The sequence below is a fragment of the Emydura macquarii genome, unplaced genomic scaffold (genome assembly GCF_026122565.2).
Source record: "Emydura macquarii macquarii isolate MOO-44397 ecotype Brisbane River unplaced genomic scaffold, CSIRO-AGI_Emac_v2 contig_2432, whole genome shotgun sequence".
Lineage (NCBI taxonomy): Eukaryota > Metazoa > Chordata > Testudines > Chelidae > Emydura > Emydura macquarii.
Window position 1 is genome coordinate 1,980,362 of NW_027132569.1, and position 20,179 is coordinate 2,000,540.

Here is a 20,179-nt window from a genome sequence, read left to right on the forward strand (position 1 = left end):
GGGATGGAGGAGGGACACTGAAAAGGTTTTCTTCCCTGTCTGCAAAATGCCTTGGACTGTTTCTGTATACTCTGTCTTAACTCTAATTAAACAGAACTTGTCATCTTGGAATAGAATCGGAACATTTCAGAACACAGCAAAGTCAAAATGTTCCATTACTATCATAAGAAAATGCTGTTTCTTTGTGTGAAACAGGGCTGCAGTTGTAGGGCATGGACACTCCATAAGCCCTCAGATGCAAATTTATAGCCACCTCTTTATTAGTGTTTCCCAATGTATTTGACAGAATCAAAGGAGGTGTAAAGAGGGGATGAGGGAGTTGAGCAGAATTTTGAAATTAGCCATTCATTGGAGTGCAGGAAATGGCTCTGCAGCAAAATTGAAAAAAAGAAAACAAAAAACAGTACCAATATCACAAGGATTTTTTGAAACGGTCAGTGTTAGGACTTGTAAATTGAACACAAGAATCTACTGTTTGGGGTGGGGTTTGTTTGGCAGGGGAAGTTTCAAGAATTAAAACAAAACAAACACAAACTCCCAGGGGAACCTACTAAGAATTGAAATTAAGAAATTTACTGACGTATAAGAAAAACAATTTTTTTTTTAAACTGACCAAAGTACTTGTCCTATTTTCTCTCAATCATTCAACCTTCAGAGAATAAGCATCTTTTGCCTCAAGAAGTTCTCTTAAAAAGTTGCCCTTTGAATCACACAAAGGGATTGCCTGGAGTTCCCAGGTTGGACCACGAGAGGGAAGTAGTGACTGTATTTTGCTATCTAACACTTTTTCCCTTGCAGCTTCAAAAATGATTTTTTTAAACAAAAACACAGAATTTTAGTGTAAACGTATTAGTTTTGTTAATAAAGAATCTCATTAGAAAAAAGTCTATATTTTGATGATAAACTAATATTTACTTTTATACAATTTTTTAGTTTTTGTTTGTTAAATAAGTACAAAAATGACAAGTAGTAGTACTTAATTAACAAAGCAATGAAAACAAACAGACCCCTGATGTTGGTCCCTGCAGTGACTGTACCCTCAGCCAAACCCCAGGACTGAACCCATCAGCTATTCTCAGAATTATACAACTCATGGAAATAGAAATAACTTGAAGCCAATAAGAATGGAGTAAATCAGAGAACTGTCCCTTCTGGTGCTGGTGTGCTGTCTTCCTTAGGGAACATTTAATGCTACTCATAACAAGCTTGATGCCTATTCAGGCAGAAAGAAGTGGCTAAGATCTAGAGCTGTTTGGATCTGGATCCAAACTAGTCCAAGGTCTCTGGGTGTTAGAAAGTAGAGTTTTGGGTTTGGCTCATCTGGACACATTAGGTTTTGGGCCTGAGGACTTATCTTTAACATAAGGCAACTGATCGGGCTTGGCTGGAACTGGCATTTTTCTCGGTGGCCAGAAACTCTCACAGCAGCAAGCTGTGATTTTTGTGTTCTTAAAACCAGATGAAATGAGCTCAGACTTAACATTTTCTGAGTCCCAAGGCAGAACTCAGCATGCACGTAGCCAGCCTGCCATAAGCAAGCACAATCCTCCCTTCCTAACACCTTCAATATCAATAATATAATTATTGTATGAATAATTTTACGTAACATTAAAAGTTGATAAGACAAGGTTGGTTGAGGAAAATAGAGTGCCTAGGAGAGAATAAAACTACCCTGATGTCTTAATTGGTCTGCAGGGAATACAACAGACTCCCTTTGCAACAGTAATTTCCTTTGATAGCACATCAGGCTTCTGCTTTGTGAAATGAGATATATATACCTTCTAAATGATATGTGCTTTATGCTCAGTAACTGGGCCTGATGCACAGTCAGGGCATTGTTTTGGGATGTCAATGAAGAACGGCAGGCATGCTGTGGTACTTGGGTACAAGGGGAACTTGTTCAGTGAATCATATGTGAAAAAATAGGAGATGAACCTGAATTCTAAAATGGGGAATGTTATGGCCGAGTGTCATATTTTAGTGCCAGACTGTTCTTGTGAGCTGTATTCAGACCACACACACCAACCATTCCACAGCTGCCATTCTAGAAGACATGAATGGATCGAGACAGGAGGCCAAATAATAAAACAAATAAAATTAAATGAAAATGAAAGTTGGAGCAAATGAAAATGGATGATCTCTGATATATGCACAGTGCTGTCTACTTGATTTAAACTAACTGCATTTATCCACATATGCAAATATATATTTTGTACGCATGCATTATTCCACAAACTACCTTTTTGACACTTGAGCTGTATTTTTGTCATGGTGAATTTTTGGTTAATGTCGTGGTTCAGTGACAGCAAAATAATCTTTTAAAGGTCATGGAATTGTCATAGGAACAGTCAAATAGAAATGTCAAGTGCAAAAATAATGGAAAATTGCTGAAATGTTTGTTACAGCTGACAAGCTTATGGAAAGGGTATTTCCTTTTCAGGAGCACCGATAACTAGGTGTTATCAACCTAGAAACGAGCATGTTCATGTTTGTAAGGATAACAATATTTGACATTGTTATGTATTGCTTCTAAGAATCTCAAAGCACTTTACAGTCACGGAACGTCCCTGATTATGGGGTAACCATGGCAGGTGCTCTGCTCCTTTATTACCCAATAGAGATGGGATTGAACCTATATTCCAGACCCAAACACTCCTTAACTATTGGAAAGTTCAGATCTGGAGTCAGATTTTGAAGCTCTGGCCCATGTCAAGTTATGATATTTATTTCATCATCTACATCTGCACTTTCCCCTAATGTCAATACAGAGTCCAAGACTAGGGCCCTGACACAACCCTACTTTTTGGCTTTGCTGTAATTTTACCAGCAATTGGTAAAGCAGAAAAGCAGATGAAGCAGAAAAGTGGCCATTCTAATGTAGCCTTACTTTGGGAGGTGTGCGTGTGTCCGTTAGGATTCCTTAAAGAGTATTTCTCCAGTAGATAGGAAATGGCATTTTACAGAGAAAATAGCAGTTCTTAGAAAAGCTTCTGTCAAAGTAGGCAGTTGCACATCCATTAACCAAAGTGACTGAAGTTCTTAATTCAAGGCAAGTGAAATGAACACGAATAACTTAGTTGAAATATTTTAACATTTTCAAATTTTTAATTTTCTTTTATTTGGCCAAAACTGTTTGCCACATATGAACTAAATTAATGAATATTTTTGTCATCCTGTAACTGCATTTTTCAGTGAATTTACTATTCGACTGAAACATTTTGCCGTAGTCTGGTTGTATCCTGAACCCTGAGGCCTTCATAGCATAGTAGCTGCATATGTCTTCATTGTTCTTTATAACTCTTAAATCTGGGAATTCATGTTAAATATTGTTGCAGTAAACATTGTTCAGGAAAGCAGAGATGGAGCCTTTATTAAGACAAAACTGTATTTGCTACAAATTGTCTTTGCCTTGCCTCATAATTGCAACATACAACCCTTGATCCTCATTACATGGCAGTTCTTGACTCAGTTATTCTGGGTCTCTACTTTGATATGGCTCTCCCACATATAGAATAGAATATAGCAGAACTGCTGAGATTAGAGTCTATAGACCCTCTGTGTGGATTTGGGAGTAGAGAAGTGTACAACGGGTTTGCCATTTCTCTAGCACAGCTTATTGCAGCTTTAAACTGTACATGATTATAAAAAGCTAATTCCAAACCTTGAGGGCTCTTTGTCAAATCTTTTATTGCTTGTTTCTTTCTGGACTGTATTTTGCAGGTCCTGTATAACAGATATGTGTGAGTGTCCAATTCATAAAAACTGCTACTGCGAGTCATTCCTGGCCTATACCCGAACCTGTCAACGAGAAGGGGTGAAAGTTCAATGGAAACCTGAGCAGCACTGTGCGGGTAAGGATACTCTGACTGCTTTGTTGCAATTTAATGCACAGTTTGAAGGAAAGACCCTTGCAGTTTTTTCAATCATTGTAATGCTGGAGGGAAAAAATAGAAATCAGTAAAGGGCTAGGCTGGAATTTGATGAGCAGCCAGGCTATATTCTGAGCTGTGTGTGTGAGAGATATCATATATAAAAAATATAATGTGAGATATTATATATATATTTTCTAGATGCACATACAGATATAATATCTCTCACACACACACATTAGTATGGTGTGTTATAGGTACATGGAGGGAGAGCATTCCTGCCTGTGGTGGAAATAAATCCAGAAGTGTTTCTTAGCAGTATCTGTTGACCCGCATGTGTGTAGTGCATCTCATTGTGCTACCAGCTGAGGGTAGAAGAGGTCATGCGGATCGACGTCTCTCCAGTCTCCCTCTTACCGTAATGGAATCCAATCTGAAGCAGAGGAGATGAAGGGCAGGTAGAGGAATACAGATAGGGACCACGCATCTCAAAGAAACTCTGGCTACTGGTAAGTAACCTCCTTTTCTTCTTTGAGTGATGGTCCATATGTGTACTCCACACAGGGGTGACACGTGAGCAGTGATCAGCATGGAGATAGACGCGAAGATACCAGTGGAAGTGCGCTCTGCAGAATGGCCTGGGCCACGGTGGTGTGTGTAGCTGGTGCTTATGCCGTGGCGTAGTGTGTCATGAACGTGTGGACAGAGTGCCACGTTTCTGCATGACAGATGTCTTGCCAGGACACGACCATCAGTAAGGCTGATGTGGTAGCATGTGCTCGCAGAGAGTGCACAGTGATTTTCTCAGGTGGGGGTGGTACGTTGGGTTGGTTGTAGCATTCGCAGATGCACCCCGAGACCCATTTGGAAATTTGTTGGGATGAGAGGGCTTGGAATATTCGGTGATGGCCACAGATAGTTTTTTGCCAAAGGGACGAGTCCTGTGGAGATAGAATGCCAGTGCGTGATGAATATCGAGGGATTGCAAGGTTCTGTCAGTAGCGGAGGTAAGTGGTTGGGGGCAGAAAACTGGCAGTATGCACTGCTTTAGGTGGAATTCAGACACTCTGTTGGGGAGGAAATTAGAGTGCAGCCATAAGGACACTTTGTCCTTATGGAATATCATGTAGGGTGAGTCTGCCATCGTGGCTGCGAGTTCACTGACTCGTAGTTGAGGTATGGCTACCAAGAAAGTCATTTTCATTGAGGGGTGGGAAAATGAGCACGTTGCTAGTGGCTCAAAAGGTGGCTACGTGAGGGTGGAGAGAATGAGATTATGATCCCATGGCAGCATGGGCTTCAGTGCTGGTGGAAAGATGTTGAATAAACCTTTCATGAAGCGGACAGTGGTGTGGTGTGTAAACATCGAGGCGCTGTCCACGGGAGGCAGAAAGGCTCTGAATGCTGCCACCTGCACGCTAATAGAATTGAGGTCCAGGCCCAACGTCTTGAGGGTGAAGAGGTAGTTGAGGATGACTGGAATAGACACTGTGCTCAGTGAGTGGTGGTTGTGGCTGTGGACCCATGCCATGAAGCATCTCCCATTAGCTCGGTGGTAGGCTTTGATGGATTCTCTCCTGCTTTGGGTAAGGATTTGTTGAACTGGGGTAGAGCCTGGACCGGTCTACCCTCGACGCCCATCCAAATACCAGGATGTGCGGTGAAGAGGGCCTGGATTGGGATGATGGCACCTCCCCCAATCCTGTGCGAACAGGATCTGTGAGTGTGTGGAGGTGGAGTGGTGTGAGGGCAAGGAGTCAGAGGAGGTCTGTGAATCAGAACTGACAGGGTCAGAATGGGGCTACGACTATAATGATGGCTCTGTCTTGGCAAATCTTGTGTAGCACTTGTGACAGGAAGGGAATGGAGGGAAAAGCATAGCAGAGGTCACCTGTCCAGGGGAGAAGGAGAGCATTGCTTTGAGAGTTTTCCCTTAGAGTGCCTCTGGAGCAATAGAGGGGTAGCTTTCGGTTCTCGTGAGCAGCAAAGAGATTCCATCAGGGGGTGTCCCATTTGGCAAAGAGATACAGGAGTGTGGTGTCATGTAGCTCCCACTCGTGATTGAGGTATAGAGTCCTTCTGAAAATGCTGCATGGGAATTCTGGGTGCCCACTAGGTACGCAGCTTGAAGCGTCACATGGTTCTTCATGTACCAGTTCCAACACTGGACTGACTTGGAACAGAGGGAGGGAGACCTGGTACACTACTGCCCTGATGTTGTCGGAGAGCAGTTGAACTTGGAGGGACTGAAGGAGCGGGAAGAAGGCCTGGCATGTTCTAGCACATTTATTTGTATCCTGGTTTCCTGTGGTGTCCACACCCCCTGAGCTCTGTGGTGGCCTAAGTAGGCTCCCCAACCTGCGAGGGAGGTGTCCGTCATGATGGAGATCTGTGGTGTGAGAAGGGCAAAGGGGGTGTCTATCATGATCTTGGAGAGATCGGATCACCATGTGAGGGAGGACAGCATGGACCCAGGAAGGGTGACCCTGGACTCCGTCTGGTCTCTGTAGAGAAGAGCCAAGCTTGAAGACAATGCATATGGAGACCTGCATGCGATGTCACGTAGCTGCAGACTGCCATGTGACTATAGAGGAAGAGATAGCAGTGGACCGTGGTGCGTGGTCTGCGACACACATCTGCAACAAGGGCTGTCATGCTGCGAAGTGGTTTGCTGAGAGAAAAGCCCTCACCATGCTGAAGTCGAATCGCACCCCACTGAAGTGCATTGTCATGTAGGTGTCAATACTGACTTTTCCTCATTGACGTAGGTACCTAAAGATGCCAGGAGTCTGCAAAGACAGAGAATCTCGGAGATTGCTTCCTGTCACGATAGTGCCACCAGGAGCCAGTCGAGGTTGGGAAATACCGAGTAGCCTAGGTGGCACATCTGGTCTGCTACCACAGCAAAGACTTTTGTGAACACTCTTGGTGCTGTTGCTATGCCGAATGGGAATACCTGAAATTGAAATGGTTCTACCTGAAAATGGAGGAACTTTCAGTGGGCCGGGTGAATTGTCCATGTGAAAGTAAGCCTCTTTCATGTTGAGAGCCATGAACCAGGCTCCTTGGGGTAGGGAGGGGATAATGGATGTCAACGTGATCATATGGAATTTGAACTTTTTGATAAACGTGTTGAGCATTCAAAGACCTAGAATAGTCCTTCCACTCTTCTTTGGGATGAGGAAGTAAGGTGAGTAGAAGCCTCGCCCCCTGTAGTGAGGTGGAACAGGCTGTATTACCTCCTTGAGGAGTAGAGTGGCAGCTTCTTGTTAGAGGATCAGTTGATGGGACAGATCTCTGAGGGGAGTCATGTGGAGGGGGGGGCGATGCAGCAGGAATGAGAACTCTATGGAGTATCCGTGGTGACTGATCTCCAGTACCCAACTGTTCATGGAGATCTTGCCTCAGTTGTGAGCGAATAGGACAAGACGGCTCCGAAAGACAACATGGAGCGCTGCAGGTGGAATCGGTGGAGGTTTGCAGGTCTTGACTGGCACAAACTGAGGTTTGCTGGGAGAGGGTCGAGGAGTGATTGTGGCAGAGGCAGGGAAGTTAGGCCACTGTGATTGGTGTCGTTGACGTGGGTGTTCCTGCTCGTGCTGGTAGTAGGCTGGGTAGGGAGTGTGTGGGTGTGGGCAGAATGGTTGTTTCTTCTGCCTGCGTCTCAGGGCCATGGTATATATCCCAAGGGACCATAGTATGGCTCTGGAGTCCTGCAGTGAGTGGAGGGATTTGTCTGTCTTATAGTTGAACAGCTTGTGCTTGTCAAAAGGGAGGTCCTCAATCATGTTTTGGACCTCCCTGGGGAAGCTGGATGATTGTAGCCATGAATCTCTTCGCATAACAATCTCAGTCACTAGAGAGTGAGAGGATGTGTCAGCCTCATCGACAGCTGTCCAAAGGCCCCCGTGGGCAACCAGTCGTCCTTCGTCTAGCAATGCCTGGAATTGCTGCTGGTGCTCTGGTGGCAACTTGTCCTTGAACTCTGCTCGTCTATTGTAGTTTTAAAGTCATACTTGTCTAGCAGAGCTTGGTAGCTGGCGATGCAGAATTTTAGTCCTGAAGAAAAATAGCCTTTCCTGCCCAGCAGGTCCAGTGTCTTAGCTGCCTTTTCTGGAGGAGTAGACTTTTGTGATTGCAGCCATGCCCGTTCCACAGCCTCTTGGACAAGGAAGCTGGGGCGTGGATGGGTGAAAAGAAAATCTGCTCTTTTAGCAAGCAGAAAGTATCTCCTCTCTACCTGCTTAGGTGGGGGGACGCATGAGGCAGGGGTATACCACACTGCTCGTGCCAGCTGGAGGATGGCCTCATTGATGGGTAGGACTACTTTAGATGGCTCTTGAGGTTGGAGGATGTCTAGGAATTGATGCTGTGGGTTCTGAACCTCCTCCAATGGGATTCCCAGGTCTGTTGCTACCCTCTACAGCAAGTCCTGGTATTGGCAGTGATCATCCAGCAGAGAGAGCAGGAGGGGGCGATCACCTTGTCCCGTGAAGAGGATGCTCCAGTCGGGACCGGCAGAGCCGGCAGTATCTGTTCAATGTCTCCCTTTTCTTCATACACCAATGGCACTGGTGGTTGTGTGGGGAATGACCGGTAGGGTGCCTGAGATAGTGCTTGTGGTAGGGATTCTAGGGTCCACCAGTGCGGCCAAAAAGGAAGGGTCCCTCAGATGTGGTAGGCTCCATGAGAAGCAATACCAGGCCTCTGTTATCGGGTCATATGCCGGAGGATAGGGCAGCCTGGGGCATACATCTGGACTCCAGCGAGATGTCTGGGAGAAGGAGAGTTCCGGCTCTGAGAACTCCTCAAACTGAAGATAGTTCTGGCAAGGGAAGGGACTGTCAGTACCAGAAGGCTGCAGTGTGGCAGAGGGATGGGCTTCTCCAGCAACAGCAGAAGGGGTTCGTCCTCCAGGGTCATGATGTCATAGGTGAGCGGGGCGGGGGCGAATAGAAGGGGAGACTGCGGGTAGCAGAGAAACAACTGCTCCGCCGACAGAAATGCTTCCAAGAGTCCAGGGAACCGCGGTGTACCCGCAGAGATGCTGGAGGGGCCTGGTGGTGTCTGCAGAGTGGTAGGCACATGGGGACCAGCGGAATGGGCGGCATGTGTGCCAGTGAGCATTCTAAATGCTTGAGTACTGAGATCGCCGTCAGATCTGGGTTTGTGCTTAGCCTTACTCTCCATGCAGGGAATCTTGAATGCTGATCTGGCTTGATCCGCGCACAACATCTCACAAGACCTGGCATGGCTCGGGGAGCAAACGCTGTCCTTGGGAGCAGTCTGCAGCGGGGATCTGCTCTTGTGCCCATAAGTGTTTTTTTCCTCTCATGCTGAGACTTATCCTTCGTTTTCAGTACTGCGGGATCCGGGGCATGAGCTTAGAGAGGCACTGACTGTCAGTGATGGCCACTGTACAGGGGGTCTCCTGGGCCCAGATCTGAGAGCACCCTGGGTCTCATCGCTTCCTTCATTAGATATTTACAAAGGAGGAGCTCGTGGGCTTCCTGGGTCTGGGGTGGGCAGGATTTGGAAACGGCCCAGTGAGCCACGATGTGTGCCTCATTGAGGCAGTAGAGGCACTGCTGGTGCTCATTGCTCACAGAGAAGGAATGCAGGCAGGAAACAGTTTTTGAAGCCTAGAATCCGGGGCATAGCCCCTTGCGGGGGGGAAGGTGGAAGTACAGTCCTCAACAGGGGAAAGAAGTACTACACTAACTGTACTAAACGTATCTAACTAACACTATACAAACTTCTTATAACTATTGACAACGAAGCAGAAGTGAATCACTCTCAGAAACTAGGATCATGAAGAAACGGGGGTTTCTAACTCAGGCCATGCAGTGGTAAGAGGGGACTGGAGAGGCGTTGACCCACACTACCTCTTACGTCCTTGGCTGGGAGCACGAGAAGATGCATGGCGCTCGTGCGAGTCAAGGGACACTGCTAAGAAACACTTCTGAACTGAGGCACATGGTGCGCATGCGCACCCACATGTGGAAGACACATAGGGACCATCACTCGAAGAAGAATGGCGGCTTGTGGTCATGGTCACTTTAAAGTGAAATGCAATATTGCAAAGGAATATTTCCCACAATTATGGCCCTTCTGATTCAGGTCACTGCATAATGGCATTAGATTATTTGGAAATGTATTCAGATTTATGTAAAGGAACTAATTATAGTTTAAAAAAGATGAGTGGGATAATCTCTGCTGCTCAAAGAGCTATTACTCTGCGATCTATTCTGGTGATTGTTGACTCAGTGTCTATCCTCTCATCATAATTTCCTGTTACACGGAGGGTACAATAGCAGGAAGGGGTGAACGATACAGATAAATATATGATTGCTTCTGAAATCTCTCATTATTCTTTACAAAGGAACAGAGAAATCCAGACAGAATGTCACTATGTGAACATACTGCTCTGTACATGTGGCCCCTGAAAGCACTGGCACATCCAATAGCAGGTCAGACTGGGGCCTGAAGAAAACAGCCCTTGGTTTGTTTTCATCAGCTGCCTGAATTCTTTTTACTTTTTATTGCTGCAGTAGTGCCTAGGATCTCTAGTAATAGACCAGGACCCCAGTGTGGTGGGCTCTTTGCAAACACAGAACAATAAGATGGCCCCTGTCTCAAAGAACTTACAATCTATCCATCTCCTGTTTTATACTTAGAGACGGAGGGAGGAGTATTGAAACAATGAGACATTAGTCATCATGAGACCAATGGTCTCAGCACACCCAGGGCCCAAGCATAACTTTTTCAGGCCCAGTACAAACTTGTAACACAGGCCCCCTTCCACACTCATACCCATGGAGGTTGCAGCCTGGACTGGGCCCCCCAGGGCCTCTGGGCCCCGATAAAGTGTACCTTCCCCCCCATGTGGGGGCCCTGAGCACAGCAGCGGCCTAACCTAACTTGTGCATTAGTTGTGGCTGATGCTCCCTTACTTCCTTTGACACAAATAGGAAACTAATGCAGTCTTCCCTGTAAGCCTGCGCTTGTTGGAATGGCACTGCATCAGGGAAAGAGGCTCCTTTAATAGGTGATGTCCATACTGATAGAATGTTTTGCCTTTTTTTCTACGGTGTCATCAAAGATAAGAACTTTTCTAAAGACAAAACACCCCTTCAGAGAATATGTCCATAAATCAATCCTCTACCAAGGCTTTGAAAGGCTATCAGTCAAGACAAAAACTCCCATTCAAATGGACATTTGTAGAAACTTCTCACCTCTATAACATCACCTCAAAGATGATCACTCTTTTTGTGATTTTTTGGTTGAAAATCTTTGGAAGGTCTCCTCAGAAAAGTAGCATGAAAAAAAGTAAGCTAAGTTTCCACTTGCTACTCCATTCAGGATGTGAGAATAAAGTATAGGGCCGCGATGGCCAAACTTATGGGCCCCCTGCAAAACCCTCCTCCCTGCTGGGCAGAATCCTCTAGCCACATCATCCTGCTGCAGGGCAGAAGCTCCGAGCTCCCCACTCCAGTCTGATAGGCAGAGAATGGGGAAGGGACACGGGATTCCGCGAGCCGCACTTTAACTGGAAAAGAGTCGCATGTAGTTCATGAGTCACTGTTCGGCCACCCTTGGTCTATAGGTTGGACTTTTCAAAGGACGCCAAGGGGGAATAAAACACCCCAATCCCATTGGGATCTGGGCCTTCCTTGGGCCCATTAGCAAATCCTAGCCAGTGTTGAGACTTTTTTCAAAGCCACGTAGGTGATTTGTGCATGCATCTTTCATTAATTGTAATGGGACTTGTGGATCTAAACTCCCTGGGCTTTGAAAATCTCAGTGCTGGCTCAGATTTGCAAAAGGGACCAAGGGAGGTCCAAATCCCAAAAGGGCCTCTACACTTCCTCCAACGGGTACATCCTGCTCCCACTTACAAACATCCAAGGGCCATCAGATATGCTGTAACTGATTATCTGGCACAGACTATCAATAGCTGGGTGGTGCAGGCTGGCACATTTTTATATAACAAAACTGTATGGGCTATGCAAGGAACTCATAAAAAATAAAGTGCCTCCATACACATCTTATGGTAACAATAACCAGTACCAAGGTTTTAAGCTTTAACTGACTTGTGTTCAACCCTACCATTACAATTATTTTGTCCTAATTATGGATAAAAGTTTCTACAACATATCTGTAATAAAATTTAGTAATCTGTGACTTTCATTTCCTGTTTGACATTTCATAGCCAGCGGGATATTTGGAAGGCTTGCGTTCTAAGGGGAATGGAGTGTATTTATTAGTAAAATCAGGTTTTAATTATTGTTTTCTATGTTATAAAACACAGGTCTTGTGTGCTTGCCAGTTCATATACCCAGACTGCTGTATGTCTAGCTGAGGGATGAATAATATTCTTTAGAATACTTATGCTGTCTGGACTGCCAGCAAATGGGATGCACAGGAGGCCAAATATATGTCCTGTTCTCGATACACATTTTTTCCTTCTAACCAGAAAGTGGATTCTCTAGTTACTCATTTCCTAAACAAATAGCACATACTCACTGCTCTTTAAGGTATATAGTGCACAGGCGGTGTAAGATGACACTAAAGAGAAGGGTTTGGCGAGGGCATTAGTGAATGGGAGATTTGTTACAAAAGGATAAAGAAGAAAAAAGATGGGTTAGGATATGAAGAGGTAGGTGAGACCAATATGGAAACCGAGAAGGGTTGGAAGGGAGGGAAAGGATGTGTGGGAAGCAGATGAGTTGAGGAGTGAGTGCGAAGCTACGAGGATGGATGTGGGGAATAAGACGGTGTATGAGGGGAAGAGAAAGGAGCTCAGGATGGTGAGAGAAAGAGAGAAGGGAAGGAGGTTCAAGGGGGTAGTAAAGAGAAGCAGAGGGCTGATGAATGAGTGTCAGAGTGGGAAAGAAAGAGGAGAGAGCCTGAAGAAGACAGAGGAGAGGGGTTTGTAGGGCTGAGGAAGGAAAAGAAACATCCTCATGAAGAAGGCCAGGGTGACTGAGGGGCGATCTTCGAGTGATGGTCCCTATCTGTATTCTACTGTGGGTTATATGCTTGCACTACGCCCCTGGAGCTACAGCTTTTTCAAAGTAGTAACATCCGTCAGTCCGCGCATGTGCCCTTGCACTGCCTCATGCTTTCACCTGAGGCGATAACGGGCAGGGCAGGCCAACAGCCTCTTCCGTTCCTTCCTGGAAAATTAATCTTTAGCCTCTGAAGCTCTGAAGATGTATGAAGAAGATTCAGTCCGGAAAGGCGGGGGAGTAATTCCCTTTGAAAGGATGGCTGTGGCAGTAGTAAAGAAAAGGGAAGGCATGGTTTGAGCAATGATAAGGAGGGAGGTGCAAGTAGTAGAACTGAGAAAGCCACTTAGTCCAGGGATTGGCTCGCTCTCAGGAGCTCTTGAAAGCTAAGTGGTTTTCTCCTTTCATTCCTGTATACTGAGACTTGTTGTTGGAGGGTTATTCCAGATGTCCTCATTTCCACGTACATGCCGGTTTCAACCAGCTGTTTTGCCCTTCTGGTTCCCTCTCATCTGCAGCATTTGTCTAAAGTGCACCATTTTTTTTCCCCAAATAATTTTCTCCCTGGAGGAATTTCTCCTAGACCTAGTTTCCTCTGTGTGTCTCTGTGAAAGAGAGGAGAGCTCTTCTAACTTTTTAATGAAAATTTGATAAAAGTTGGAGCAGTTAGAACCATGAAAAAACTGAATAATTAAAGGGCTTGTTCAGGTCCCCACTCTTCCACTGGCAGGAATAGTCCTGAAATGATGTACCCAGATTGTAAGCAACAAGTACCATAATGAATGACACTCAAATTGGATGATCTAAGAAACAGCAGAAAAGGGAAAACTGGGCATCAGAACATAGAGGAAACATAATTCAGAAAGTTCTGTAGACTTGAGAATGCAGAAAAGCAGCTTGAGGCCGATTCAAGAAAGGCAGCTGTTTGGTACTCTTATTAGGGTTCAGATGTTATCTTAATAAGATTTGTCAGCTACCAGTGAAAAACAAAGCAGTTCAAAAGTGCATATCTGATATCTGTGCTTTTGTGCAGTGGAACAACAAGCGGTTTCATTGCACAGAGGGTAACTAAAAGCTGTACATCCCTAATAATGCAATAATAGATAAGGGCAGTTAGGAGATAATTGTTAAAAGCCTAAAGTTAGGATCAAATTGTAAGCAGCAAAGCCAAATGTGCGTTTCAGAAGAGGAATGGAAAATGCTATAGGACTGGTAATGGTGCAAAATGCTGTATTATTTGTAACATTGGTAGTTGTTTTTTGTTTTGTACTAATGTATTAGGAAAGTTAACATCACCAGTGTTCAAATTTTTTAAAAGAATTTGCATCAGAAGGTGAAGGCATCCCTGGATCTCTGGTGCTATTCTGTTTTCTGTGTCTACATGGCAATGACCCATGCCAACAATCCATGGGAGGTTTAACTGTCTATTTTCATTATTATTATTATTATTTTATTTTATTATTTAGCTATTAATTGGCTTAAAGTCAAAGTGGGATGTTTTGGAGCAATCACAATTTAAAATGCCCGAGCAGAGGCCCCCAGGTTTTAATGTCATCTATTGTGTTTTTCAGTTTTCCTCTTGAACAGTAATTATCTATTGATTCCACTGTCAATGGCAGCAGTCAGATCTTTTTAACTGATATCACTGAGAGGAAAAATGTCAAGTTTCACTGCTCTCCGATTTCATGTTTTGAGTATTTGAAAATGCCATGTTTTAACATTAAATGAAAAATCACCATAGTGCTAGTGAATTGTTAGTGCCAGCAGTGCTCAGAGGAGCAGCCCTTAATTCTGTTCTGTTCTTAATTATTCTATGGCAAGAATGGCCCCCAGATGGCCCCAGGCTGGGGGGAGTGGGAAGGTGGCTTGAAGCCATCTCTCCTCCTACACCTTGGGTACTGTGCCAAGCAGATCTCAGCTGAACCAAATATCTAGCCCTCAGTACAGTAAACTTTATAGGCTGAAGTCCTTAAGGCTTAAAAACTTAAGATCATAGAGTGTGCTCTAAGGCTTGGATTTTCAAAGAGACAATTTTTGGTCCCTCAATTTTTGGGTGCCCAACTTAAGACACCTTAAAGGAAACCTGATTTTCAGAGGGCAGATACTCAGCACTTTCAAAAAAATAAATAAATAAATAAATAAAAATCAGGGTCCTGTAAGGTAGCTCACGCTGACCATCCAGAATCACTAGTCGTGCTTGAAAATCTTGGCCTACATTTATAAAACACTTATTGCACAGTTGCTGGAGGACTTTTAAGCACTGCACATTACTCTCAATACTCTTGTGGAGATTAGATTTTGCAAGCGCAGAGCTTGTAGCTAAAGGTGGTGTGTGCTTAATGTAGTTTACATAGCTTTCCTTTTCCCTCTTTTAATTTCCTTTTTTCCTTTTTGAAAAAGTTGCTGCTTCTTTTAAAAATTAGGATAATTAGAGTACAGAAACATCCATTAATGTTACAAATTTAAACACTCAGTCAAGCAATTTAAAAGTTAAATTCATGGTTACATGAATCTGTCTCCTCTGCACAGATGGAGTCAGCTCACCACTAGCATCAGTCAGCAGAACTGTACTGAAATCAATGAACTACATTGATTTGCACTGGCTAATGAGCTGGCCTATGCAATATTTTTTTTATCTTTTTTTTAAAACTATGTAACTTGCATGTTACAGTGCCATTTTAAGAGCTTAGATGGATATCTTAAAATATTGGTTTTCAACCTTCTTTCATTTGTGGACCCCCCAAAAGTTTCGAATGGAGGTGCGGACCCCTTTGGAAATCTTAGACATAGTCTGCGGACCCCCAAGGGTCCACAGACCACAGGTTGAAAACCACTGTCTTAAAATATGGAAGATGTGCGACTTGGCTGAGTTGACATTACTATGAAGAACGTAGCTTTTTACTCCTACTGAGGAATCTGACCCTTAATTTTCTGATTTCCTAGGCTGTCTACACTTAAAACGTAACAGTGGTGCAGTTGTGCTGCTGTAGCACTTCAGTGTTGCCACTCATTACAGTGACAGATAGGGTTCTCCCATTGCTGTGGTTAGTCCACCTCCCTGATAGGCAGTAGCTAGGCCGATGGAAGAATTCTTCTGTTAAGCAAGTGCTCTCTACACTAGGGTTAGGTCAGCTTAACTAGGTTGCTCGGGGGAATGAATTTTTCACCCCCGTGAGTAACGTAGCTGGGTCAACCTAGCTTTTTAGTGTAGACCTGGCCTTAGTGTTTAAACTCCTAACCTTAGCATTAATTACTACAATATTTTGTATTTTAATAAGAGTATTTCTGCTTACTTTCATTTTGTGAATAATGGCAATGCGCTGCCCCATACATGGAGAAAATTAGTATGTTCTGTCTCTAACAGAATCTGTGTGACTTGCATTCTTTAACAAGTCTGGACCTGTAATACCTCTAAAGAGAGAAGCAACCTTTTTAGTGCAGCCGCTTAACTGTAAATAGCAAGATAGGAATCTGGATACTCGTGAGTCTATTGCCACTTGATTGTGCTTGTTTCTTTTATATCAACACAGTTCTTTGAAAGAAGAACAGTCTTTTATTTATTATTGAGCTCAGTGTCATTCTCCATATTGAAATAAAGTACACAATGTTAAGAGCTGAAAGTTCTAATCTAGCAGTGGTATAATGCTTTTAGCTGAGCCCTCCACAGTTATTTATGTTGAAAATACATTGAAATGTCAACTGCATGGAGCACATACTGGCATCACTATAATATATATTATATAAGAATCATTGACCTCAATGATCCCTTAATATAACAGTGTAGAGCACAGAAATCATTGGGGGTTTTTTTGTTATGTTGTTTTCAATCTATGGTATTGCAGTTGAACTAACAGCATTGTCTTGACTTGCTGCAATGTACAGTTCTATTGGTGAAATTAAAAGCAATGCCTGCGAGTCGGAAGACATGTGACTGTCAACTTTGCCACTGGATCTTTATGGGAACATGAACAAGTCACTTCACCTTTCTGGTTCCTTGTTTCCACATCTGAAAAATGGACATAATGAGTTTATTTATCTGCCTTTGTAAAATGTTTCAGGAATCTTAGATGAAAGGTATTATACCATCTATACATTCAAAGCAGAGACAAGCCTAAGCTACATAGTTCAGATCTGGTTCTAGATGTGAACTTTCCCCAACTTTGGAGGTATTCTGGATCCAGAATTTTGTTTCTTCACTTTAAGCCAATAAAGACAGATGTGAAGTTAGAATCTAAATCGTCACAAAGATCAGGATTATTTAGATACTTGATTCTGGTTCATGCTCATGTTTAGGACAATACAGCAGAATCTCTATATAAAGCACTTTTTCATATGATTGTTTCTGATGCTACAATGTTCCATTAAATATCTGCAATAGAAAATACAGACTGACATGCTGTAGAGATAAAGGATTACACTGGTTTTTTTTAAATGTAATTAAAATGACATCTCTTTAATCCTAATCATGTGATCATTATATCACTCATATTGTGTTTGTTTTTGTTTTTTATCTGCCTTTCAGCAACCCAATGCAAACATGGTGCAGTGTATGATACCTGTGGCCCTGGATGTGTCAAAACATGTGACAACTGGAATGAGATTGGTCCATGCAATAAGCCATGTGTTGCAGGTTGCCACTGCCCAGCAAACTTAGTTCATCACAAAGGAAGATGCATCAAGCCAGTCCTTTGTTCACAACGGTGACATTAGTTCTATCTCCGAGGACTTTATTGTTGGTATTTTTGATACCTTTGAAGCTCACAGCTAATGAAGGACTGCAATGTTTGTAGGCAGATTCTGCAAAGTACACACATACTCAATGTATGTGTATATTTGTGTGTGTATGTATATATCATGTATATTTATGTGTCTATATACACACACACACAGAGGAATGTATATACATTTATTTATATATACGCACACAAGCACGTACATACATTTATTTATATATAAATGTATACAGTGTGTGTGTAGATACACATCTGTATTCCAAATATAAATACAACATATACACACACACACACACGCACACACACAGAAATATACATCATTTATGTAAACAATAGAAGGATGAATTATTATATGTATATTTTTTGCTATCAAGTTTATGTATTATTTGTAGGACCCTAATCTGTAAGCCATTTGAGTCATTGTACAAATAAAAAGGTGTTTATAATATAGTGGTATGAAAACATTGGATGACTTTGCCATTGCATAAACTTATAATTTCCAAGGAAATTTTTCTAGGGCCATAACATTGCCAGACTGGATTATCTTTAACAGAGAACCTGGATTTATGGTTGTACTGGAAACATGTTTCTCTGGAGATGGAGGATTTATCTAGGAATATTTCATGTGTACCTCAGAGTTGCCTGGTGATTGGTGACAGTGCTTAATGATGCAGATAAAGCTAGGGATTGGCTTTTATGCTTTATTGAATCACTGTATAAAATTACCTTCAAAACTGGATTGGCCAACTGCCAATAAAGACAGATTTATTTTTGGAATAGAACCAAAGAATCAATGGCCAGATTCTCAAAAGTGTTCAACATCCAGCAGCTCTGAAAAGCACTGAAAAACTGACCCCTTATCATTAATAAACTAAATACCCTATCTGTGTTATATTTGGTATTAACTAGGAATGAACAGTAAAGATCCAAGAAAAATTAGAGATGTAAACTTTAGACCCTTTACCATCTTTTAAGCCTTTGGTTTTATTTCATACATTCCTAGAAATATTATTGGATAAACAAAACTTAAGGGTACACACAGATAAATATTGTGAATTAAGTTGTAGTGTGATTTTGCTGCAGGTTGGTACATAAAATAATGTTGAATCTTTTTTTTAGTAAATTGTTTCATTGATCAGCATGTTTAGAACCCAAAAGTAAATTCTTAGTGTAGAAAATGTTAAATGACAAATGCTGGCAGCTCACCAATTTCATCTATCTTCATGAACTTGTAAATTTGTGAAGTTTGCTTGACTTTTTAACTCTTCCCACTAGAAACACAGTGGTGCAGATTCCACCAGCCATCATAATACATACTGTACAGCTCTCTCAAGCCTGAGGGTGTTATATTTTTCTTGCCATGGAAACCTCCAGTAAGGCCTGTTCAATGGAAGTCTTCAATGGGCATTTGATGTGAATTTATAATGAAGTCATCTTTTTTTTGCACAGAGCTACTTCACTATAATTGAAACTTCACTAACTTCACTAACTTGTTTATGGAAAGCAAATTTCAAAAGTCACACATGCAAGTATTTGTAGAAACCGAAGTGTAAATGTGCAAGTGCTCATCCAATCAGGAAACAAACATGATACCGTGTGACTTATCTGATCCATCAGAATTAGCAATGCTGCTGAAATTTAGAATGTTTGCAGTCAGTCCAGAGAGTAAAAACATGACATGATATTTACTAAAAAATTTCAAATATCAATTAAATCTGAGGCAATTGCAATCTGTTTGGGATAGTCCAGGAGGAGGGGCTAAATCTATTAAAGATGTTATTTGCCCAGCTTGAGTATTGTGTTTTATTAAATTTGTATATATCCTTCAATACAATTAACTTAAAAATAAACAAAAGTTAAGCAGAACACACACAAACTGCTCATGATGAATACTGTGTATCTTCTGATGATTTTTCACCAGGTTTCTTGCTCTGAATGATTTATGACAAATGAAAAGTGAAGGAACACATCCTCAGCTGCTGTACATCGGTTTAGCTCCAATGGTAAATAAAGCTAGGCCTGTTTATACCAGATGAAGTTGTGGCCCAAAGTATTTATGAAAAGACAAACTTTTAGGCTAGACTGGTTCAGTTTGGAACCTGACCTGCGTATTATCTCAGACAGATTGTAGCTTAGCTTTGCTTTGTTATAGCTTCCTAATTTAGGGGCCAAAGCCTGTTCTTAACTCTGGGGCTGTGGGGTGCCAACAGTTCCTTTGCCTAACAGTCAAGGGAATGGGAGTATGTATCCTGCGCATGTGGGCAAAGAGTCTGCCTTGTCCTCTCCTGAGACCCATGCATGATAGGTAGAGTATCACCGTTAAGGCCCTATTCAACAGAAATTCCATATGCACATCTGTAATGCCCTACACTCAGCTGAGGAATTCAGCATCATTCTCAGATGGGAAGGCAGAAGTTATTTGCCTTTCCCTTCCCTCCCAAAATACTATAGGGCTTCAGTCTTGATTCATTTGAAGTCAATAGCAGAACTCCCATTAACTTCTTTGGAGCAAGGATTTTACCACAGCTACTTCCTTAATAGAGCTACTTGGAGGTGCTGAATTCAT

General features: G+C 42.7%; 1 protein-coding gene across 1 annotated transcript in view; it reads left to right on the forward strand.

Moving 5' to 3' along the window:
- Nucleotides 1–19,474, forward strand: part of BMPER (BMP binding endothelial regulator) — a 175,951-nt gene extending 156,477 nt beyond the window's left edge. The window contains exons 14-15 of the mRNA XM_067562445.1: nt 3,721–3,851; nt 17,403–19,474. Coding sequence (XP_067418546.1) covers nt 3,721–3,851; nt 17,403–17,584 — 313 coding nt within the window. The 3' untranslated portion in view covers nt 17,585–19,474. The remainder of the gene's footprint in view (nt 1–3,720; nt 3,852–17,402) is intronic.
- The last annotated feature ends 705 nt before the right edge of the window (nt 19,475–20,179 follow it).